General features: G+C 43.9%; 1 protein-coding gene and 1 pseudogene across 1 annotated transcript; one reads left to right on the top strand and one right to left on the bottom strand.

Moving 5' to 3' along the window:
- The first annotated feature begins 3,593 nt into the window (after positions 1–3,593).
- On the top strand, positions 3,594–5,210 carry LOC132223396 (ribonuclease pancreatic-like). The gene is made up of 2 exons (XM_059678634.1): positions 3,594–3,877; positions 4,553–5,210. Exon 2 carries the CDS (start codon positions 4,578–4,580, stop codon positions 5,043–5,045), a length of 468 nt encoding a protein of 155 aa, XP_059534617.1. The 5' UTR covers positions 3,594–3,877; positions 4,553–4,577; the 3' UTR covers positions 5,046–5,210.
- Positions 5,211–8,760: 3,550 nt separating this feature from the next.
- LOC132239592 (tubulin polyglutamylase complex subunit 2-like) lies at positions 8,761–10,407 on the bottom strand (annotated as a pseudogene).
- Positions 10,408–22,961: the final 12,554 nt, after the last annotated feature.

Here is a 22,961-nt window from a genome sequence, read left to right as displayed (position 1 = left end):
TTAAACATTTTCATTTGCCCAGAATCTCAACACCACTCCCTATGAACAATCACTGACCTACCATTGATAGATGCTTTCTAAGCACTACTTGAAGCACTTTGCACATCTGACCTTATTTCGGTGTAATAACAAATCTAAATGGTACATATTGTTATCCCCATTTTAGAGACCAGGAAACTGAGGGGCAGGTGTTAGAAATAAGGCAAGGCCCCAAATTCAGGGGTGCTGGTAGAACACAAAGCATACTGGTAGAACACAGAGACAGGCAGCTAGGCAAATATCTTTACTTCTGCAGGAGGGCACGCACACACATGGACTGCAAGCACAGGCACACTGAGTAGGCGTCTGCTTAGTTTTTTAATTCTGATGCACACGACCTGTCCCTCACTCTTGATTGGAGCTCAGGCTCACAGTCTTTTGCGATTGGCTAATTCAAAGGGAGGGGTTGGCCTTTGCTATTTCAAGATGGTGGTGCCCAGGGGAGCTGCAAATCATGCAAACAACATGGCGGCTGCCTAAACTGTTCTTTGACAGAAAAGATGATTGCTTATTCTCACACAGGGAAATAAATCAAGTTCTGTAACTTGCCCAGCTCTTAAGGTGCTAAACTACAATTTGGACGGAGACAGTCTCAATCCAGAGCATGGACAGCCCTCACCCTGAAGCCAGTTCCTCCCTGAATGTCCCTGCAGTTCAGAGTCAGTGAGTCTGCCAGCTATTTTAGGAAAAATATATTCAAGGAGAAGAAACTTAATGTTTCTGATGTTAAAACAGTTACTGAAGAGGCACCTGAAACAAAACAGCACCTTCACGTTGGGATGTGGAATTTCTAGGGAGTTATTTGCAGTGAATGAATGCCCTTTCAGAATGGTTTTTAAAAGATGATCCCGTGGACGAAAGAGGGGAAACTGTGGGAGTTCCCAGTTAACAACGAAGCAGGTTTTGATGATGGTTTGGAATTTAATGAACATAATTTCTGGATAAATACCTTAAGGATTTTCCAACACAAAGACCAGTTCACTACTTCATGGAGCTGGCGACCTGTGTTCTTTCCAAAAACCCATATCTAAGTGTTAAACAGAAAGTGGAACACATTGAGTGGTTTAGAAATTATTTTAATGAAAGATAGGACATTCTAAAAGAAAGTCCATACGTTCAATGGAAATCCATGGAAATAATTTTCCTAGAATAAATAATAAATCTAAAGCATAGAGGGAATTTTGATATTTCTCAAGGCTCCTACCTGGCTACGGGGGACTTGATCGCATCCCCATGGTGAGGCAGGGAGGGACCCAGAATGCAGAAGCCATCCTGCCTGGCTGCAGGGGACCGATTATGTCCCAGAAGGCGAGGTAGGGAGGGACCCAGAACACTCGGAAGCCAGGTCTTTTTTTTTTTTTTTTTTTTTTTAGATTGTGTAATTATTTATTACAAATAAACAGTGGTTTCACATCTGTCAAAAACGGGTCCTGTTTTTACATGTGTGGGCAGGTTCTGATGTACAAGAAAGGGTCATGTGCTTAGTTCATCCATACAAAGTTCACAGGTACATCACTAAATACTTTAAAAATAGAATGATCTCTTTTTGAACCAATCTGTTTAGATTCAGGATTAGTAAAACAGTATGAAACTAATGAAATACAGTGATAGGAATTAGGAAGTGTGACACTAATGGTTCTGGGCATGTGAAGGGTGAGGGACAGAAGGGTATACATGGTCTTCCCTTCAGTTCTGCCAGAGAGATGAGCTCTGAGGGCCCAAGCTGCTCCATGCCCAGAGGAGGTGGGTGTGGTCAGTGGCTCTGTTTTAGAACTTCTTGCCAAGCAGAGAGCTTACCCGACACACAGGAACTCTAGAAAACAGAAACAGCCAGTTTCCAATGGGCATGGGAAAACCAGTGTCCCCTCCTATGCAGGGGTCCTGATGGGGTGAAAGGGGAGGTGGGCGAGGGGAGCAGCGCAGAGTTGTTAGGCAGCTGGAGTGGGAGTGGAAATGCCATGAAATGTCCACATTACTGACTGTGCCCATGGCCTGGGCTGCTCCTCCAGGCCCTGGCTGAGGGATTAGGGCTGATTCTCTTGGGGAAGGGAATATTCCATGGGTGGAAGATTTACAGGCTCAGGGTGGGCCGTGTGTTAGTTTGGGGCAATCCCTCAACATTCCTGCTGCCAAGCCCTCAAAGGAATGAGGCAGAGGCACCCCTCACCCCCAAGACCCCTTCATGGACATTTTAGCATCTACGTGATTTTTAATCCCTTCAGGGAGACTTTCTATCCTTCAGTCCCATCCCACCCTACTGTTGCTGTTTGTCTGCCAGCTGGGTAGAGCATCAAGGGGAAGGGGGGTTTAAACTTACTGAAAGACTACTGATCCAACCGGGTAACCAACCTGTTTACTGTACTGTTGTAAATATCATACCCTTTATATCCTGTATATTGGCTTCTTATAAATAAAGTGAAATGTCTTAGAAAAAAAAAAAGGCAAGGCAGGGTGGGACCCAGAAGACCCACATGGGGAGTGCCACTCAGCCAGAAGCTGGCTCATGGCTGGCCAGCTCAGTGGTGGTGGCAGGAGCCTCTCCCAACTCTGTGGCAGCACTAAGAATGTCCAACTAACGGTTTAGACCTGATCCGTTGGGGGCCAGTCACAGCCTTTAGTTGGACATCCCCCGAGGGCTCCCTGGCTGCCAGAAGGATGTCTGACTGCAAGGTTAGGCCTGATCCCCCAGGGAGTGGGCCTAAGTCAACAGGTGGACATCCCCCAAGGGGTCCTGGGCTGTGACTGGGCACAGGCCAGGCTGAGGGACACCACTCCCGAGTGCACAAATTTTTGTGCACCGGGCCTCTAGTTATTAATAATGAACTACAACGTTCACTAATGACTCAATGCTATCATCATGTTGCATTCATTTCCCTTATGTGCCTTACTCGAAGGCACACCATTTCTCTCCATTAATATTAGCAGAGAATATTTTAGCAGCTGATTTCCTGTCATTAGCCTTGGATTGACTTGTTTGGTGTGTGCAACAGGAAATCTTTTGCTTTCAGAGAACAAGAAAAATAGGTTTATTTGTGTTACACTTATTAATTTGTGCAGTTATTCAGTGTCTGGTTAATTTAATGTTCAAGAAAAAATACTAATTTTTATTAAAATGTTCTATTACTTTATGTTAATGATTACTCATTTATTTCAGCCCTTTGTATTCAGCATGTCTCTATTGCAATAAACCTACATTTCTATAAACATTAAAGCTTTTGTTCTTTTGCAGCCCACATAAATTTAAACCTTGTTTATGTGGCCTGTGTTAGCCTTTGAGTTTGACATGCTTGATGTAGAGTCTTCCTTCTTACCCAAACTGTTCAGGCACTCTACCCTCCTTCTCCAGATCTGGGAAGCCAGACAGCTAGAGACAGCTGTATACCTCTCCCACTTCCCCCAGGACAGCTGCTGGTAGGAGATTTCTAGTCAAAGCCAGACTCCTGGGAAGAGAGAGGACCTCCTTTTTCCTCCCTCTCCCTTGATTACATATTATGTGCCATTTGCTAATCTCCAAAGACCATTTGGTGAAATAGTCCCCAGAGAAATATAAAGACTTGGTTGGGGTTTGAGCATCAGGGCCTTAGTGGCTTTCCCTGCTACCCCTGTGAACCAGCAGGGAGATGAGATTCCCATGGCAAGGAAGACTCCTATAGGCAGACTCATTCCTCAGAGTGCCTTTGTTTTCCTCTGGACTGAAACCCAAATGCTCCTCCCACCCTTTTCACCTTGGAAGCCAAGCCCCTTTGTAATCTACATAAACTCCACTCCCCAGGGATCCAGTGACTGCAGAAACTGGCCTTCCACTTGCGCTTGCCTGAAATCCAAGCTAGAGTCCCAGGTAAGAGGCCCAAGAGGTGGTCTTGGGAACAGATTCTGCTTGAGGTCTGGAGAGGAGGGAGGGAGTGTGGGCAAGGCTAAACACTAAGTTTGGGCTAAGCAAATGTAGCTGGGGACAGGGCTGGGATGGGGGCAAGCATTCTGGGTGCAGAGAACACATAGGTCTGGATAAGGAGCAGCCCCACGTGGGCAAGCATCTCTCTTTGGAATACAATGGCATCCCTTTATGATGCCAGTGCCAGTCACTGGGTTGAGTTTCCCTAGTGTTGTAGGACAACCAGCTTTTTCCGCCATGACCCTGTATGTCATGGCAGTAACTGCGATACAATTTGGCTCATGATTTAGACAAAAATATCTTCTATTGACCCACTAGAACACTGAGTACAACTGTATTTCAGATAAAAACCCTCCAGTATTCAAAAACAGGACCCCTGAGATTTTAGGTCACTTTGGAGGTCACACCCCGAAGGGAAGACCCGGCTCCCTGTCAATAGTAGGGGTCAAATTCTTTGGAGGAGAGTACATGTGAGTGTCCCGCCACTTGGAAAATCTTGCAGGAAGAAGGGTGTCTTTCTGGCTGACCTGAAGGGAGACTGTAAGCCAGGGAGACCACAGGTGGCACCTGGGGTTTTCTTCTAATGTGATGCTTTTCCTCCTCTTTCCCTTCACCAGCTAGGCTCCTCCAGGTGACTGAGGCCACCATGGCTCAGGAGAAGTCCCTCATCCTGTTCCCACTGCTAGTGCTGGTGCTGTTAGTGCTGGGGTGGGTCCAGCCTTCCCTGGGCAAGGAATCACGGGCCATGATGTTCCAGCGGCAACACATGGACCCAGACGACCCCAGCGACGACTCCACCTACTGCAACCAAATGATGAGGCGCCGGCTTGTGACAGAGGGACGGTGCAAGTCATTGAACACCTTCATTCACGAGCCTCTGGCAGATGTCCAGGCCATTTGCCTCCAGGGAAACATCATCTGCAAGAATGGGCAGCCCAACTGCCACAAGAGCAGCTCCAGCATGAAGATCACAGACTGTCTTGTGAAGAGCAGCTCCAAGTACCCCGACTGTGACTACTATACCAGCCACAAAGAGAGGCACATCATCGTGGCCTGTGAGGGAAACCCATATGTGCCTGTCCACTTTCATGCTTCAGTAGAGGTCTCCACCTGAGACCAGAACAGTGAGATGCCCCACCTCATTGTGTCACCTGTCTCCCCCTCCTCCTAGCTACCACTGAGGGAAATGACTCAAGTTAGGGCTCCTATCCAACACTAAAGTGTTTCCCTGGCCCGAGACTTGGTCCTGCGTGGTGTCGGGGAGGGGGGGGGGGAGGGAGAGGGGTGGGTTGTGAAGTGGGTCCTATGTGAACCACGTTACTGCTTCTTTCAATAAAACTCAGTTGCAACTACCTGGCTTCCTGAAGCTGTCTCCATTCAGGTTACTGTTAATGTGATTGCTTTCCTCCCAGAATGTGAGAACTGTAAATCTGGTTAACTTTGGTGAGCAGCAATTAGAATCATTAAATGCCTCCTCTCTGACTCTTGGCTTTTAGAGAATTCTTTTTGGAGATAATCCCTTTTCAAGTAGATTCCTTGATGCCAAACATAAAATTTTTAGTGTGGAGGAAAGACTATTCCATGATATGATTCCTGTCCCGTGAGCTGGACCTGGGCCAGAAGAGAGATTGCTTCCCAGAAATCCCCCTTATAGACTGTCAGATCATAATTGATTACTCCCCACCCCTTTTAGCCTAAGTAAATTCATTGGCACCTGCCAGGTGTCCCAGGGATCCATTCTATCTCACAGCCACCCAAGACGGGCCTTGTATGTAAGTTTCCCTTAGTGAATTCTATTAATTAACAGACTGGAGTGACCAGCCTCTTTCATTGGTCTTTCCTTGCCCTCCCCTTAGGGAAGTAGGTTTTCAGTCCTGGGACCTTTCCCTGGGTCTGCATGTACTAACAAGCGTGGGCTGGTTAGATAAAAGGGTGCTGCAGAGGACACTCATGCTGGGTGAACCTACTAAAATCTCTGACACAGAAGGAAGGACAGTGTGACATCAGGAAGACCCTGCCCAGCTTCAGAGTGGGGAGGGGGAGGAGGGTATGAAATTATAATACTAAATTTTCTTTTCTCTTTCTTTTTTCTTTCTGTTTGAGTGAGCTATTACTAAATTAGAAAAATGACCATCTCTTACTTGGAAAATTGGAACTGTCCATTTAGGAGCTAGAAGGGATTTTAGAAGGAAAAAAAGTAGATTTCAACTTGTGTACAAACTTTCATTCAACTGCTGTAGAAGAACTTCTAAACAATGATGTAGTTTCACAGTAGCCTCTATAGAAGGCATGAGAGGGGTAAGGATGTACATGGCACTTCTGTCCTAATGTAACCCCTGCTTTCTATAGAGGAGCAACCTGAATCTCAGAAAGGTTAAGTGGCTTGCTCAGGGCTGCTGCTAGATCGTGGCACAGCTGGGAGTAGGTTTCCTTGCTTACCAGTCATCCTTTCTGCCACCAGAGTCAACTCAAGAAAAAAAATCCGAGTCTTCCTGCTTCACTACATGCTGTGGACTTGTGGCTCTTCCTGAGCTGGCAGCTCTCACAGATTCCCAGGGTACTTGGCCTTTGAGTCTGTTTAGTTCTTGGCAAAGCTTCCTTACATTTCTTGAAAAGACTAGACTCAGCTTCTGTCATCACTTAGTCATTTTATTTGTCCCTTTGTTTACAGCTGCATCTGACTCTAGACAAAGTCATAGGGAGAGGAAGGCCCTACTTCCATCCCGTTTAACTACTTCTGTTATTGTCTTTATATACTACATTTAAAAATGATGGAAGTGGCTATTTTTCTTCTGTAAACTGAATTCTTAGCCCTGGGAGCTTTTGTATAAGGAGGAGGGTCTGTAGGTCGGAGCCGCCAGACATCCCTACATTTCTGGGGTAATGAGAGTCTCACTCCTTACCAGCGGTGAGGATGCAGGAGGGTGGAGGGTGGAGGGAGAGAAAGGAAACTTTAATTTTTTAGATTTGTTTCTTTAGATATAATTTTTCTTAAGTTTATCTCCTCTTCTTCCCAAGCTTGAAACTCATCAGTTTTCTTCCTGCTAGTGCTAACACTTTAGTGAAGATTCTAAGAATGCTTACTTGGTGTTCTGCTGCATTTGTATCTGTACATCACCAGAGCTGGTTTCTGGGTTCTTGTACTTTCCGGGTACTAACTGAAAAAATAGAAAGCAAAAATGAGAAGCAATAAGCATTTTTTTTTTTTTAAGATCCAAAGAAATTGCAATTCGGGAGAATAAATTCAGGCAGAAACCCAAATAGTGTTCTCCCTTTATAGGGGCTCAAGTTTTTATGGGAAAAGGGGAGAAAGATGAGGTAAGTTGTATTAAAGAAGTTTATTGGTGCTAGATGAGGTAGGGTTAGATTTGTACTTCATGGGTTGGCTTGAGATTCACCTGAAATTGTATTTAATTTGTTGGTTAGCAATCTGGTCATTCTCAAAGTCTAATTTCACCAGTCTTTACAAATAGGATAGTCTTGGCCTTCTTGGAATTATGGTGGTTTGGTCCAGCTTGTAAGATAAAGAAAAATAAGATGTTCAGAGCAGTTCTTCTGTAATGGCTACTTAGACTTTATTTTAACTCTATATCCAGTAGTTTGCTTTCTTCCATTTCTGTCATCTGTGACCTGTTTCTTTGTTTCTGCATTTTGGCTGCTTCCCTGTGTTGATAGAGTGGCTTTCTGTGCTAGGTGTCCTATAAGGCCCAGTGGCTCAGCCTCCCCAGTTACCTGAGGTGAATACTCTTGGTGCACCCCTTTGTGGGCTTTGTACACAGTCTTGTTGTAGTTAAGTCATGATTGTTGTAGGTATCACTGGGAGGAATTGACCTTCAGGCCAATTGGCTACGAGAATCAGCTGTGTCTACGGTTGGAGAACTTCTGTGCTGGAGACACTCTTCTGGGGCAAGACTTGCTTCAGTGGGGCTTTGGTGCTCACTGAGTCTGCCCCCTGAGTGTGTCCCTTATGGATCTGAGGAGTTGTAATCTGGATGGTCTCACTCTGACCACTGGATATACTGGCACTTGGATCTCTAAGGAGGTGATAATTTAGCCTCTTCCTGAGGCTACCCAGCAGGAGCTATGGAGAGATCTGCAGATTCCTCTTCTTTGTTTGGGGTTTGGAGGTGCCCAGATGAGGCCCAGCTATGAAGCAATGCAAGCTGCTGTGGGGCCTTGGGGCTTCTTTTGGAAGTTCTGGGTCTCTCTGACCCAGCTGTAGTTTTTTAGGTAATTTTAGATTGCAAAGGGATAGGTCATTCATATGCAAGAGTCTCTGCGTACAGCTTGGGTGGGGCAAGGTCTCAGGGAATCAACAGGGTGGAGCAAACAGCTATGGCTGATCCTCAGCCCTGCCTTAAGAGGCCCGGGGTCTCAGTGTCCTGCGGTAATCGCTACAAGCACCTCTGAGAGAACGCCTCCCTGGAGTTCTGCCTGATGCCAGACAGTCCAGTTTCTCCCTGTATGAGTCTGGGTCCCCAGAGACTTGCCTGGAACTGGAGTTCAGAGCAGTTGGGAGCTTGTGCCTCCCTCCTGATTGAAAAAGACAACCATGTCCTCAGTTGCCAGCCCTCTCTGTGCACGCCTCCGTACCTCTGCACTTTACTTCTGCACCTCCTCTGAGTCTCAGTGTGCTTTTCTCTTTCCTTCTAATTGTAGAATTTCCACTCAGCCAGCCTTCCTGTGGTTCTGGATGATGTCCATTTTGTCTTATAGTTGATTATTTTTTTTTTTTGGAAGCAAGAAACTTTATTAAAAAAAAAAACACCTGGAAAAAAAATGCAGATTTGTGGTGAAGGATATAAAGAACATACAATTATATTTTCAAGAGTGTCCGTGGAACATTATAATCATCAAATTAAGGTATCAACATTCTCTAACAAATATTAATTGAACTGAGGAAGAACAGTGGCAAGATTATAATGGGGTGCCATCCAATAGAATTTTCTGTGGTGATAGAAATGTTCTAGTATCTCTGCACTGTACATGTGGAATCCACTAGCCACATGAATATTCAGTGTGGCTATAATGCAAGATATGTTATAAGGACATGGATTTGTGGTATAACTTAGATTTAAATAGCAACATGTGATTAGTCGCTACCAACAGAACATTGCAGTTCTAATGCCTTGTGGTTCTAAACCAGCGGCTTCTTTGGGGCACTCCTCAGTTACTGCTGGGGGGCTGCTTCTGGGAAGAGAGGAACCTCTGAACAGATCTATTTGGCTACTTTAAACAAGATCTAAAATTTTACACAGCTTCTGGAGGTAGGGGTGGGATGAGAGGAGGACTCTCGGGGAGACCTGAGTATGCCCTTCCAACTCCTGGCTAATTCATGGGAGTAAGAGGCCTAGGGTTTGGTCACTCAGATGGGAGGAGGCCCCCAGGCTTGGGCCCCCCTGGGCATCTGTGCATGGAAATCATCACTGTGGGGCTGCAGGGAGCTGGGGGTAGGGGGAGGGAGACTCATTTCCGCACAGGGTTTCCAGAGCCAGAGGAGGATTTAGGGGTGGAGGGGGTGGAGGGAGGACCCAAGGGCCCTGTCTGGCTGCCTTCAGATGGAACAGGCTCTTTCTTTTTGGGGATTAAGATCTTGTTCTTGCTCTTGAACACTTTGCTGGGATCCAGCTTGTTCACAAAGGAGTCAGTCTCTTCAGTGAGCAGGCTCGTGTTGTAGGTGATGGGCTTATACATATCGAACCATTGCTTGGCCTGTGGGCTGATGCCATAGCTGGTGAAGGCATAATGCCACTGGGGCAGGCCCAGGTGCGTGAGGAGCAGGCGGTAATAGGCTGTAAAGGTATCTGTGAGGAAATGCCAGTACAGTGCTCTGTCCAGGAACCAGATCTCAGTGTCTTGCGCTAATGCTGGTTTCCCTTTTTTGTGGATGAGGCAAACCTTCCCATTCCCATTGCAAAGGTCCAGGTCAATTATCACACTGCGAGAGTCAAAGTGGGGCTTCTCTGGCTGGTTCTCACTGGCTTCTTGTGTATTGTCCTCCAGGTCAGCCCGAGTTGGTGCATTAGGAAGTGAGTACATGGAAGACTGGCTGAGTTGAGTCAGTTTTGTGATACTATTAATTGCCATGTTGCCCAATGGGATGGTGTGCTCATCCAGCTTCACACTCCATGTCATGTGGAAGCCGTTGGTCACCAGGTAAAAATTCTTGACATCCTCAGGCAGCACAGTTATATTTTGTTCCCATGAAGAAATCATATGACGTTCAGCAGGTGCCTTTTTTATGATGGTCACCTCTGTCACACCTGGGGATGATTCCAGGATGCGGGTGACCCCCAGGGTCAGCTTCTCCAGGTGCGACTTGCAGGAGCCCCGGGCTGGGCCGGAGTGGCGGCTCCTCCATGGCTCTCTAGCCCGCTCCGTGCACGTGGCCAGGCAGGGGGGTTGGGGCCGTCCAGCGGGTAGCGCCACAGGGCCGGGCTCTGCCCCCGAGCCTCAGCCATCGTGTTCATGGCATGCCGGGAGTTGTAGTCCTAGGTGCTGAGGCCGTTCTGGGGCTCTCGTCCTGGTGGCCCTGACTAGAGCTGCACTCCTTTCAGTTGTATTTTTGAAGTGGTTGTGCGAGGCAGCAATTTCAGGTGTTTACCTATGCCGCCATCTTGGTTTTCTCCCTTAGGCTCTATTTTAATATGGCTCCACTCATGTAATCTTTCACCTGGGTCATGAGACCACTGGGACCTCCATCTGTGGAATAAAGTGATAGGTGACAACAGATGGTCCAGGTTCAGACTTGCACAGCCAGGGTGCCAATGGGAAGGAAAGTGGTCTGGACAGGTGGAGACTGGGAAAAGAAAGGTGGGGTCCTGTCCTGGAGGGGTCAGGCACAGCAAGAGAAACAGTCATCAGGCGATAAATGAGAGGTCTCTGTTCTGTGGGGAGACTATTGCTACCCCACAAAAAAAGGAGTACTATCTAGTCCAGTTATGGCGAACCTATGACACGAACTCATTTTTTTGGTTGATTTTTGTTAAATGGCATTTAAATATATAAAATAAATATCAAAAATATAAGTCTTTGTTTTACTATGGTTGCAAATATCAAAAAATTTCTGTATGTGACACAGCACCAGAGTTAAGTTAGGGTTTTTCAAAATGCTGACACGCCGAGCTCAAAAGGTTCACCATCACTGATCTAGTCCCTTCTGATTAACATGGCAGAATTACACCCCAGTCCTTTCAGGGTTGTGATCTCTACTGATTGATTAGTGCGAGGAGGTAGGGCATCATTAGTAATTACATCTGGTTTGGCTAAGAAAGAATTCAGAGCCCAAAACTCAAATACAAGCAAACGTTAGAAGAAGTGAGCCTGCTGAACTGCTTGACTTAAGAAACAAATTACAGAGGCAAAAGAATGCCTTTTGGAGTTTAGGAGAAAGAAAGCAAAGATAATGCACCCGAGGGAAGATGGGGAAAGGCACAGGCGTGCTAGAGAGAGTGTGCCTGGGGACAAAAGGTGCAGAAAGGTGTGGGTGTACTCAAGTGAGGGAGAGCACCTGCTGGGTTCCTCATCTTAAGGGCTTCTATTTGTTTTCTAAAGGTGGGGATTTTAGGGGAGGTCTCAGAGGTGGGTCTCGATAGAATATGCATCAGCTTCCCAAAGTGTGTCCATTCAGGGTTGTGATCTCTACTGATTGATTAGTGCTAGGGTAGGAGATCATTAGTAATTAAATCTGGTCCCAAAGTCAGCCATGTCATTTCTTCATCTGGTTTTGCTGCTTTTCTGGGCCTGGAGCTGAAACTCAACTGAGGCCTAGCTGTTATCTCTAGTCTGACCAAAACGCTCTCTGTGGTCAACAGATCCAAGGCTTTGTTCATAAGATTATTTTATGCGGGTCAGAACCTCATTTTTCTGGGGGTTTAATGCTTCAGGGAATGGTCATGCAAGGGCTTATATGGGAGTTGTATGATTCTATTCCCTGCCCCCTTGTTCCTCTTAAAAAGGGGATCTAAATTGCATGATTAATGATATAAAAGGTCAAAGGGTCTAAACTGTATGACTAGTGACATGCTAGGGAGGAAAGGTCACCTTGGGAGTATGATCCAAGCCTATAATACTTGTTTTCTCTAGTTTTGTTCCTTGTTAGGGACCCAGGGATTTCCACTCATGACTTTGGTTCCTGCTCTGCTTATGCCTGTCTAGATGCCTACTCTGTTACCAGAAGACTAACCCAGGCAGATTATCCTTAAAATGGAGGTACTAACATGGGAATCTGCTTGAAGGCAGAGATAATCATGTCCAATGAAGAATAATATTAATTTTCAGAAGATTCTTTAAACGAAACAAGCTTCAATAATTCTACATTCTCAGTATACAGATAAACACATATTAGTGTCCCAGCTCTTCCTTACCCTTGCAGCTTTAAGTGTATCTGATATTGTAGGCAGTTACACAGATATGACCAGAGTAGAAACTACAGGCCAGATACAGAAGGTTACCAGGATAGAAATTCCTGGGTGCCTAGCAATGGGGGAAACTTCGTAAACAAGTATTGTATGGTGGGACTTTACCCCCAAGGTGACCTTTCCTCCCTTAGCAGATCACTGGTCATACAGTTTATATGCCTTGACCTTTCATATCGCTGGTCATGCAGTTCAGATTCTCCCCTGAACTTTCATCCCTTGGAATGTTGCTAGTCATGTGTGAGACACCCTTAGAGGAGGTACAAGGGGGCCAGAAAATAGCATCATACAACTCTCATGCAAGCCCTTGCATGACCATTCCCTTAAGTATTAAGTCCCCAGGACAATGAGATTCTGACCCGAATCAAGTAATCTTAAAAACAAAGCCTTGGATCTGTTGACCACAGAGAGTGTTTTGTTCAAACTAGAGATAACATCTAGGTCAGATGTGTTTCAGCTCCAGGCCCAGAAAAGCAAAACCAGATGAAGCAATGACATGGCTGACTTTGGAACCAGATCCTCCCCTGAGATCTCCCCTAAAATCCATGCCTTTGGGAAATAGATGCCCTCAAGATGAAGGACCAGGTCTCTCTCTCTCTCTCTCTCTCTCTCTCTCTCTCTCTCTCTCTCTCTCTCTCTCATAACCATACTTTTCCCTATCCCCTTCTTCCCTCAGGTGCACTCTCTTTCTAGAGCACTGGTTCTCAACCTTGGCTGCACATTAGAATCACCTGGGAATCTTTTTAAAATCCCGATTTCTGGGCCTCATCCTCCAGAAATTCTGTTTCTTTGTTATGGGGTGGGGCCACAACATCAGTAACAAAGAAACAGAATTTCCGGAGGATGAGGCCCAGAAATCAGGATTTTAAAAAGATTCCCAGGCGATCCTAATGTGCAGCCAAGGTTGAGAACCACTGCTCTAGAGCATGCCCAAACTTTTCCTTCCCCCTTTCTTCCCTCAGGTGCATTATCTTTGCTTTCTTTCTCCTAAGCTCCGAGGGCCCTCGTTTGCCTCTTGTAACTTGCTTCCTGAGTCCGTGCAGTCTAGCTGGCTCACTTCTTCCATGAATTACTTCTACTCCTGTGACTTCCTAAATAAACTTTTGCTTGTACTGGAGTTCCTTGGCTCTAAATTTTTTTCTTAGCCCAAGTCAAGGATCAAGGTGCAACATCTGGTGTCCTCCACTGATTACATATCCAGAAAATCATCCTGTGTTCTGCCTCTCTCTGTGGTAAATTCTTCCTTCCGTTCCATCAGAAAATTGTCCCCCAGTCTAGTATTAAATCCACAATTAAAATGAGTCCTTCAATTAACAGTAAGTGGTCGTCATATCAGACTCCTTCTTTCCAAGAGCTGCCGCATCAGTATTTGTATGCTGAGCTTTCTCTCTGTGAAGTGAAGGCCTGCTCCCAATCCCCATGCTTGCCTTCTTAGTCTGATTCAGGCCTCACAGAGCAAGTGGGATCACTAGGGGCTCTGAATATATTCACTCATGGTAGAAAGCACTTTAATATTTTTTTTTGGATTCGATATAGCTCTCGACATGAATAATTCATGATTTATGATGGAGATCCTACCTAGAAGTTTTGTTGCCTGTACAAGGTTTGTGTGCCCAATGCTTAAAAACACACACAAGAACAATATTTAAAACATCAGAGTTTGAAGTAAGCAAATATTCATTGACCAAGAAGATCCAGCTCAAGAAGATGGAGGGGGAAGGGTGCCTTATAGCTTCCACAATTCCATGTTAAGAGAACCCAGATTTCAGGTTCATTTATGTCAAGGAAAGGGAGGGATGGGGAAGGTGGGTAGGATCTTAGATAGTTAGGCATGACCAGGGTCCAAGAAAGAGCAAGACATTTCTAAATTATTTTGTTCCTATCTGTCCCCTGACCCCAGCTGAACTGAGTCTGGTCTGGAGACTCCTGTAAATCTTTGATAAACTGTCATTACTTTGTATATATATCCCCACCTCTTTGGAAAAGGCTCCTTCTGACAAGTGGCTGCTCTTATAAAAACTCAAACCTTAAGCAGAATTCCACCAGTTAGTTAGCATATCTATAGTGGGAGATATTAGCCGGAAGGCCAAGGGAGAAATTTGGATTAAAATTAAGGTATCAGAGAGAGCAAGCATTTCACCGTTTCAGGTACAAAATGAAAGTGTACCTCTTGAAGACTAGACAGTGGCACACCTGGAAGCATCTCAACACTGTTTCCCAGGAGCCACTTTCTGGGGGACAAATCATTCAGTGAGTTCACATGTACTTTGGGTTTCTTTGTGGTTTGCAGTAAGTGTAGATGGAAAGGTGTTTTCTCACCTTCCTCCCTCCAATGCTTATTGGGCCGAGCCAGCTCAGCCAAGGGTTCACAAGCCTGAGTGAGGGTGGCGAATGGATGAAGAAATGACAGACAAAGAGAATAAGCTGGGTCTAGGTCAGCGGTTCTTAACCTGTGGGTCACGACCCCTTCGGCAGTTGAATGACCCTTTCACAGGGGTTGCCTAAGACCATCCTGCATATCAGATATTTACATTACGATTCATAAGAGTAGCAACATTTGCCTAACCCAGCTGTGGGCAAACTACGGCCCGCGGGCCGGATCCGGTCTGTTTTAAAAGAATAAAACTAAAAAAAAAAAAAAAAAAAAGACCGTACCCTTTTATGTAATGATGTTTACTTTGAATTTATATTAGTTCACACAAACACTCCATCCATGCTTTTGTTCAGGCCCTCCGGTCCAGTTTAAGAACCCATTGTGGCCCTTGAGTCAAAAAGTTTGCCCATCCCTGGCTAACCTGTTTGGCTCAGTGGATAGAGTGTCGGCCTGCAGACTGAAGGGCCCCGGGTTCGATTCTGGTCAAGGGCATGTACCTTGGTTGCGGGAACCTCCCTAGTAGGGAGTGTGCAGGAAGCAGCTGAATCGATGTTTCTCTCTCATCGATGTTTCTAACTCTCTCTCCCTCTCCCTTCCTCTCTGTAAAAAATCAATAAAATATATTTTTTTAAAAAGAGTAGCAACATTACAGTTATGAGGTAGCAACGAAAATAATTTTATGGTTGGATCACAATATGAGGAACTGTATTTAAAGGGCCAGAAGGTTGAGAATCACTGGTCTAGGTGGATCTTCCTGTGCCTGGCTGAAGCCACAGAGAGAGATCCAGAGGCAAGCTGAGCCTTTATTTTATAGTCAGAGGTAAACAAGGTAGTGGTCACCATAGTTACAATGTTCTTGTGAGTTTCACTTGTTTTGGCAGCACTTGCTACATCTCCCTCAGCCCATTAGCTTCCCAGATAAGATCTTCGGAGTGTCATAAGGTCAAGCCTAATTATGCTAAGAGGACGGTGCCCTCTAAGCTGGGACTTGTTTGTGGCTTTGCCAACACGTCAGTCCGAGGCTTAACCCTATAGCCGCGCCTTATAACTTATCTTCTTTCTCACCCCCTTACTGTCTTCTTAATTAACAATTAACAACAAATAAGGCATCATTTACTGTTACCTGTGTGGATGAAAGGAGCCACATGCTAACCTAACAAGCTCAGGGGAGGCCTGCGTGGCAGTCTTGCAAACTCAGAGACCTAAAAAAACCACAAAAGATGGTCTGAAAATGAAATATTTAACTACAAACAGGTTATAGTGGGTAGTCATGTCCTAGGCCAGTATTTTCCCTGACAAAGATCAACTTAGATCTTTACTGAGCCCATTTACCTTTTTGCCTCTAAGATAACATATGTGTGAGATGTCTGGGTAACTTATAACTTCCTTTTCCCTCCAGACCTCTCAGGGCACAACAAATGGCACCAGGACATTCCCTCATTGTTATTGTTATCAAGTTGATTGTCAACTGTTAATTATGTTAAACTATCCTGTATTCATCTATCTAAAAGAAACATATGTCCATCATTTCACTTTTTACTCTATCCCAGAGGTTTCCCTGCTTTGCTTTATCCCACCTCCTTAATCGATCACCAATGAATTTCATGTAACCCATCTACGTCCCTTCCCTTTGATTGCAATGTATAAATACCGATGTAACCCGCCATTCTCTGGAGCATTATCTCAATTTGTTGAGGTTCTGCTTCCCAGCATATGTCGATAGTTTGGTTCAAATAAACCACAAAATTCTTTACATGCTTTCTATATTAACACCTATCTTAAAAGCCAGGTTCTTGAGTCTCATTATCATAGAAATAAGCACTGAACTCTGTGCAAGATCAGGCACATATATTTTTTTGCAGACAGCTTGTACACAAGGGAGCAAACAGAAAAGAGAAGTGAGCTCTCTGAGAGGTTCTTGTGGATGGCTTATATAGGGGCCTTGGTGTGGGTGTAGGAATTGGAAATGGGATGAGATCAGTTGTCCCATGATCCGTAGTCACTTGGTAGTAGCCGATTCTGGGGAACCACAAGTTTTCCATGGTCCGTGGGCCATTTGGAGGGCCTGTAAAATAATGCTTGCATAAATATTCTAGTTACCAATGTAGGCTGTGGGTCCAAGGACCTGAGGGTCTGAGATTCACTGTGGGTGCTTGACTTCACACAGGAAAGAAGTCAAACGCAAGCCAGCATAGAGTTTAAAGTGAAAGTGAGTTTATTGGTGAAGCCATGAGACAGAATGGGTACTCCACAGACACAACAGCCCTCTTTAGAAGAATTGCTTCCTTTATTGAGGTTCATTTAATCAGGGATTGGGTATTTAATAAGAAGGGGTATATTCAGGATCTTTTGGGGAAAGGGATGGGGATTTCTTAGAGGAGCTCTGTCAGACATTTTGTGTTCTTTTATGGGCTTTCCATTACTGATCAGGGCTGCTCAGGTTGTGTTGTTTAGCATGTTAATGTATTAAAATGATTGCATAATTGTTTATGGTTAGGTGAAACTAGTCACCAAGTTGTGATACCATTGACATAATCTGATTATTATGTAACAGAAAGGGAGTAAAGGGAAGACTAGATAATATAGGCATGCCCTTTATACAGCCTTGCTAGATAGCTGTAATTCTCCAAGTCTGTTCCCCATAGGTCAATGGGGGAAGGGACTTGACAAAGGCTGTTTGGACCCATGCCCAGTAAGGTCTGAGTGATATGGAAGGTGCTTATCTGTCAGTAACACCTGGGAACAAGTCAGGGGCCACAATAGGCATGGCCACTGTAAGTGGGAGAAACTTGAATATTTAAACTCCTGGACAAAGGATCCCTCTCTCTTGTCCCTTGTTCCTTGGTCCTCTTGCTTTCTTGGTACTCCTGTTGCAGGGGGTGTGTTTTCCTGCATTCCACCATGTGTCTCATGGCCATGTGGACTCCACACAATAGATTAATCAACTAAATCTGCTTGATCCTGAACTGTGCCTGGCTGCAACATGGAACAGAGGCTCTGGACACTGGCCCTGCTTTTGGCTCTGCTGGACCCCCAGCTACACCTCTTTCAGGACTATGTGAAGTACTTTCATGGTACTTTGTAACCTGAAACATATAATTCCAACAAACACAACTCATCCTCCTGTGGGAGTCTTAGGAAATTCATTTTCTGAAGTTGTAGCAAGAGCCACCCCATGCCCACTAGTGTCAGGGAAATCTTACCCACTCATTTCTCCCACAACAGTTGGATTAAGCTGGTCTTTGCTGGTTTTAAGCCACAAATTTGGTGGAAGTTGGTCTTACTATCCTCTTGACAGTTCTATAGCTTTTATCTATTATAGTTGTTTTGTCAAATACCCTCTCTCATTACCATTTAATTGACAAAACATCTATTTTGCAGAACATGATGTTAAAAAAGGATATAGATACCTTTTTGGGATATTGATTTTAAGATGTTTATTACAAAACAAAAGACTCGGAAAGGGCCTTTGACCCTTTTCCTTTCCCATCCCAAAAGATTCAGACTGAGGACTTGGACTCATTTCAATTGAGTGTGGTAAACAAGAGGGCTTCATACAAGGACCTGTCAGCCAGACCCCCCTGTGTCTCCCTGTTTCTGAGTTGCCTCACAAGGATTTTTCTGCCCTGTGTGTTCTGTTCTTCCTCACTACCTATAGATCGCCCATTCTCACTCCTGAAATCTGATATCCTATACATACACAATGTTATTTCACTGTCTTTGAACATTTTATGCCTATGTGAATTCCCCATGTACATGCATTAAACTTTGATTTTCTCCTGTTATCTATCTCTGTTTATTTGGTTATTAGTCCAGCTAAAGAACTTAGAAATCGAGAGTAAGAGTATTAATATTTTTTTACGCTCCCGCTATTTGGCGAGCCAGCTAGGAGAATACTGGCTGGGATACTGCTGGTTCCTGGACTGCTTCTGCAGCTGACAGATTATGGATGTCTGACCACAGCTAGCAGAGGTGGTTAGCATTTTAGCCTGTCAGCCTCTCTGATCTCTTGTCTGCAGGGTCCAGTGGAAATTGGAAGTGGTGAAACTCTCTCTTCTAAATTAGATTGGCAGGAGAAAATATTTGTGGATCTATTGGGCCTAGTGACTCTTGGGGTTTTTAAATTAAATATTATTTTTTTAATTGATCCTTTTCTCCCCGAAATGGTTTTTTTGTTTCTCTATGTCTATGTCTTTTATGTCATTCTGTTATAAAAAGGAAATAGCATAAGGATAGAACATGGCACAGACTCCCAATAAGCCTGTTCTTTGAGCCGACCTCACAGGCTGGGGAGGTAATGATTCTCATCTAGACAAACATTGCTGTGAGCCTTTATATACGACTCAGATGAGGTTTTTTGTCCTTCATATTCTATGTCCTAAGATATTGGTTTGTGACCAGGGAAAATATTTTCTCTGGTCCCCATCATCTGGAAGACCCTTACTGGGCTGCACCTGGTGACATTCAAAGTGCCTCTGTCTGGCTGTGGGAAGTTTGTCGGAAGGGGTCCCAGCCCCAAACAGATATTTGTCATCTAAACCTTTGTTGCTTGTCAGTGCTGTAAAAATCCCCTTCCAGTAGCGCCTGCCTGGTGCCACAAATGAGCGTGGTGTGGCTGGAGGCATCTCACATATTGTGGCATACACTCCATCTTTCTGACTTTCTGTGTAATGAAGGTCTGTGCTTTCTCTGAGAGTGAACTTGTGTAGCTATGAGTGCTGCACCTTTTGCACTCTCTCTGTGTAAGCCTTTCTGCTTCCTTGGTTAAGCTGTAAAAGACTTATTGTTGGGGTCACTATTAAAATCATACTGTCATTGACTAGATGGTATTTGTTTTGAATTGAAGAACTTCTAAATGAAAACTTTTATAGAGCTCTCATATTGGTATAATAACTAGCCATTAAGATACCCTTAATAAGATGGAAGGACAGAAATTAGAACAAAAATCAAAGTGTATTCAGATCCTTCCTATTTACTTTCAGAAATTTGTAGATATTGTAAAAATTAGGTCACTGGTAGCACAATTGCCTAGCACTTAAGAAGACCTCCCCCCCACCCCCCGGATACACAGAAATATAACCTGAGACTTTTGAATTAGCTATTTTGCTTTCTGGGTGTTGCAGGTATTAATTAGATTAATTAACAGGATAATTTTTTTTCAAATGTAGAAGGAAAAGTTAGAGACATTCCATTAAGGTGGAAATTTTTAAAAGATTATTGAGTTAAAAGATTATGAGAATTGTATTTAAATAGATTTTAAAGGATTCAATAACTGATCAGAAAGTTAACAAAATTGGAAGCTAATTTTTCAAAGAATAATAGGTTATATTATTAAGAGCTGTTATAAATTGGAGAACTCAAGTCACACCATTGAGTTCACCCTGATACCATTGTAATTAGCTAGTTGTTAATAACAGGGAAGGAGCAAAGGGAAGGGCAGACATTATAGGTATATTCCCTGCAAAGCACTGGGGGGGGGAACCACATAGGGAAGACAGATGCATGCCCAGTAAAATTGTGCTGACAAAGGGAAGATACTTGACTACCAGTCATACCTAGGAACAGAGATTATTGGTCAGAATGGGCATGGCCACTGACAGGGCACGAAGATTTGGGATATATAATCCCCGAAGTTCATTCTCTTGGTTCCTCTTGGCATGCTTGGCTCATGACTAATGCTTGGCTTCTTGGCATTCTCCCATGTGGCCAACAGCCATGTGGACCCCCACCCCCCCACACACACACAATGGACTAGTGGACTGCAACAATAGTTTGATGCTGAACTGGACCAGGCTCCTACATGGAAAGCATTCAGGACAGTGACTCTGATTTTAGCTCTAACGAAACCCCATCTATCTAAACCTATCCCTCTCTCTAGCTCTCTCTCTCTCTCTCTCTCTCTCTCTCTCTCTATCTATCTATACCTATATATTTATATCTCTATCTCTATCAACCTATCTATATACCCATATATCTCTCTATCTCTATCTCTATCTCTATCTCTATCTCTATCTATCTCTATCTCATCTATAGATATATTTTTTTAAAATATATTTTATTGATTTTTTACAGAGAGGGAGGGAGAGAGATAGAGAGTTAGAAACATCAATGAGAGAGAAACATCGATCAGCTGCCTCCTGCACATTCCCTACTGGAGATGTGCCCGCAACCAAGGTACATGCCCTTGACCGGAATCGAACCCGGGTCCTTTCAGTCCGCAGGCCGACGCTCTATCCACTGAGCCAAACCGGTTACGGCTATAGATATTTCTTCTATGACAGGCCTAAGGGAAATGGGACTTTGGAAAACAAGTGATGTTAATTCCACAGAAATAAAAATCACTCATTCTCCCATGCTAGTGTCAGAAAATTATTTTTCTGGGATATCACAAGCACAGCAACAACTGGGAGAGTGGACCCAAACTCTTCCCGGCTATCACCCCTACTGGGTATCCACCTTTTCAGGTGTCAAGTGGCCCTGGCCTGTTTTTTTTCTTCCCAAGAGGAGAGCCCTTGAATATCCATCACCCTTGGATCCCAGGCATCTGAAACCCAAAATGTCATATTTCATTCTTTGTTTCTAGACATGACATAAATGTGTGGTATAAAAAAAGGTGAGCCCAGTTAGGACAACTATGAAGGAATAGTCTGGTTTGGAAAGAACTTTCTGTAGCACTGGCAATTGACAGACTTGTAACTGCTTCAATATTTGGCCTTTCCAATATGCATTGTCTTCGAGTGCCACTTAAAGATTGCCACTCTACAAAGCACTTTGAATTATATTATCCTTTTAACCATAGGGGTTTATTGCTCAGTAACACGTGAGATTGACAAAGACACTGAAACTCCCTCTGTGAAAGTCACCCGTGAAAGGGAGCAGCGTATGCCACCCCAAAATATACCTCTTTGGAATAAAAATTATTTTTAGGTTATTACTTTGAGGAACTGCACACACAGAAGAAGCTCTGAAAACAGAGTGGAAGTTACCCTTTTATAAGGGAAATTTACATAAAAAAGAGAGGCCTGTTCCAGGCAAAAGCTATTACCAGAGATTCCTTTTTTATTTGGGAGACTTATCTATATCACACAGCAACCTTTGTCTACCATACATTTACTCTTCTCACCTTCCTGTGAATTGTCTTCTACCCCTTTGAAGTCCCAGACTTCTACCTAGTTTCTTAGTTCAGGATGGTGTATAAGTCTCAATCCTCTGCCACCTTTTGAGTCCCATATTTTTGTGGGGCTCCCATATGTACCTATATAGTTCAAATTGTTTCCTCTTATTAATCTGTCTTTTTTTTAAAAAAATATATTTTATTGATTTTCTATAGAGAGGAAGGGAGAGGGATAGAGAGCTAGAAACATCAATTAGAGAGAAACATTGAGCAGCTGCCTCCTGCACACCACCTACTGGGGATGTGCCTGCAACCAAGGTACATGCCCTTGACCGGAATTGAACCTGGGACCTTTGAGTCCGCAGGCCGATGCTCTATCCACTGAGCCAAACCAGTTAGGGCTAATCTGTCTTTTTACTACAGAGAATTCTCAACCAAGAACCTAGAAGAATAGAGAAAAAAATTATTTTCCTCCCTTACACCTAGAGCAAACATGTCAAACTCGTGGCCCACGGGCTGCATGTAGCCCACAACAAATATTTTTGTGGCCCAGACAATATAACAGTATGTAAGAAACATTTTAATAAAAATTTCATAACTTAATTTTTACAATATACTGTTATACATAATTATTAATAACAAACCACAACGTTCAGTAATGACTCATTGCTATCATCATGTTACATTCATTTCCCTTAGGCGCCTTACACACAGGCGCACCATTTTTCTCCATTAATACTAGAGCAAATATTTTAGCAGCTGATTGCCAGGTCATGAGTCTTGGACTGACTTGTTTGGTGTGCACAACAGAAAATATTTCACTTTTGGAGAACAAGAAAAATAGGTTTATTTGCTTTAAGCTTACTTGTGCAGTTATTCGGTGTCTGGTAAGTTAATGTTCAAGAAAAATATTAATTTTTATTAAAATATTCTATTATTTTATAACAATTATTTATTTCAGCCCTTTGTATTTAGCATGTCTCTATTGAAATAAACCTACATTTCTATGAAAATTGAAGCTTTTGTTCTTTTGTGGCCCACATAAACTTAAACCTTGTGTATTTGTCCCCTGTTAGCCTTTGAGTTTGACGTGCTTGATCTAGAGCTAACATTGCTCTCCTTGGA

Source organism: Myotis daubentonii, chromosome 1 (genome assembly GCF_963259705.1).
Source record: "Myotis daubentonii chromosome 1, mMyoDau2.1, whole genome shotgun sequence".
NCBI lineage: Eukaryota > Metazoa > Chordata > Mammalia > Chiroptera > Vespertilionidae > Myotis > Myotis daubentonii.
Note: the sequence above shows the minus strand (reverse complement) of the source record. Positions and strands in the feature narration are given on the sequence as shown.

Bases quoted from the DNA above. Each gene is read 5' to 3' on its own strand.
- LOC132223396 (XM_059678634.1), top strand. From the start codon at position 4,578: ATGGCTCAGGAGAAGTCCCTCATCCTGTTCCCACTGCTAGTGCTGGTG.